Source organism: Octopus bimaculoides, chromosome 24 (assembly GCF_001194135.2).
Source record: "Octopus bimaculoides isolate UCB-OBI-ISO-001 chromosome 24, ASM119413v2, whole genome shotgun sequence".
NCBI lineage: Eukaryota > Metazoa > Mollusca > Cephalopoda > Octopoda > Octopodidae > Octopus > Octopus bimaculoides.
The window spans coordinates 9924919-9927019 of record NC_069004.1 but is presented as its reverse complement, the minus strand read 5'-3'; the positions used below and the strand labels follow the sequence as shown (position 1 = coordinate 9927019).

The 2101-nt window shown below is 36.9% G+C and overlaps 1 protein-coding gene across 1 annotated transcript in view; it reads left to right on the top strand.

Moving 5' to 3' along the window:
* The first annotated feature begins 1058 nt into the window (after positions 1-1058).
* Positions 1059-2101, top strand: part of LOC106872472 (uncharacterized) — a 17771-nt gene continuing 16728 nt past the window's right edge. Inside the window, exon 1 of the mRNA XM_052976165.1 lies at positions 1059-1373. Coding sequence (XP_052832125.1) covers positions 1152-1373 — 222 coding nt within the window. The 5' untranslated portion in view covers positions 1059-1151. The remainder of the gene's footprint in view (positions 1374-2101) is intronic.

Genomic DNA, 2101 nt, shown 5'->3' with positions numbered 1-2101 from the left:
GATTGGGCCTTTCGATCGGGGTAGTCGAGAGCGCTGGACGTGTGAGCGCTTCGACGAGGTGAGGAACAGCAGCTGCTATTTTTAGCGTTCGGGTCGGGCCACGTGGAAGGGTGCGTTACCACCGGAGAGGTCTGCGTCGACGAAGAGAAGGTCGGTGTCTTACTTCTAATATCCCGCATACACCGCAAAGACTACATATGAAATATAGGCACTGTCATGGTATTATCTGTCAGAATTGAAAGTAGAACTGACAAGGAACGTTACTGCTAGTTTGAGTTGATTCTTTGGCTACTGACTAGCCGGAGCTATCTATCTGTCTGTCTATCTCACTATCTCTCTCTCTCTATCTATCTATCATTCGTTCACCTCTGTTTGTGTCCGTAGAATTTATCAAATTAGAAAACGCAAATTTAATATAAAAATATATTTTCTGAAATTGCAAATTATTTAAAATATAAAAATATAATTTTCAACAGAGAGAATTTATCAAAATAGAAAACAAATGAAGTTTGAAGTTTAAAAATAATAGGATCGACCACTCACGACTAGCTATCGCGGACGCGCGACTGCGCGTTCGGGACCACTCTGCTTTAGTAGTACCCTTATACTCTGTGTGTTTTCAAACGCATGGATATAGGTGTCAAATTTGTTCCAATAACTTTCGAGTGATAGATAGATAGATAGAGAGAGAGAGAGACATATAGCTCGCTCCGGCCAGTCATGGTATTAGCTGTCAGTAGCCAAAGAATCAACTCAAACCAGCAGTAACGTTCCTTCCGATTTTTCTACTTTCAATTCTGACAGCTAATACCATGACAGTGCCGAAATATATATTATAATTGACGGCCTGACAGGTATTGAAAAGCAAAGCGGAGTAGAGGAAGAGATAGAGAGGAACAGAAAGAAAGAACGAGAGGGAGAAAGAGTAAGGAAGAAAGAAATAAAAGAGTTGAGAGAGGAAGGGGGAGTGAGTTATTTGGAAGTTATTATACAGTGTGAGAAAAAGAAGACAAAGAGAAAGAGAGAAAAGGTAAGAGTTTGGAGGGAGAAGTTGACACGGCCTTGAAATAAATACAGGGAAAAACTAGAAAGTGGGTTAATTGATCTTTGCTGATGTCGTCTTGTATATTTGTGCACGAAAACTTTCAAACATGACAAGGTATATTACAGATGCAGAGCAACTAGTGTCTTCTGAGAGTGGTTCCGAGGAATCCCTTCAAGATATCAATGCAGACGATGAAAGAGAAAATCAATCACAAAATACGAACGACACTGAAATTATCGCACAAAAGCATCGCAACTCGTATTTTAAATACGGAATTATTGCTTTGGCCATAGTTGCAGTGACAGTAGTAATAATTTATCTAAATCAGGTGAGATTTCAATACATTTTATTTATTTTCAGCGGACTTAATTTATTTTAGCTCTCTCGCATGAGTCGGAGTATTTTTACTTATTCACGATTGTCTTTCAAAACACAAAAAGGAAAATCATTTTATTGTTTGTAAACATCCTGTGCTCCCCCCACCACCATTGTTCGCTTGCACCACCGCTAAAATAATTTTTTAAAACCTGTTTTTTTTCTTTAATATTTTTTTGTTACGCTTTTGCCTTCAGTAAAATGTTTTTCCTTTTTTGTATAAGACACAAAAAGTAAAGAAACCATGTTTTCGCCATATTCATTAATTTTCTTTTACCTGCAAATTGCATTTTTTTTCCTCACACGTTTTTCAATACTATTGTCTATCTTCATGTCAGTCCATCTCTTTGTCTCTCTCTGTCTTTCCTTCCAACTAATGCGATGAGTGTCACTTTCTTTTGTTTGACTTTTCATTTGTATGTATAACCTCCGAAACCTTTGTCCGCGAATAACTTTCTAATTTTATATATGTAATTTTCAATGTCTTGCCCGCTTACGGTTTGATATTTCGCTGAATTTCTTTTGAGAAATACTAGGTCTTAGTAGACACAACATATGGTCTATTTCTAGCATAATTAAATGTCCACTTTACTGGTCAACTTTATATATATAAAAGTATAACTTAATCCCTTTAGATCTCAGATATTTTTTCTGAATCTCTCGGATTCTTTCAATGTGCTA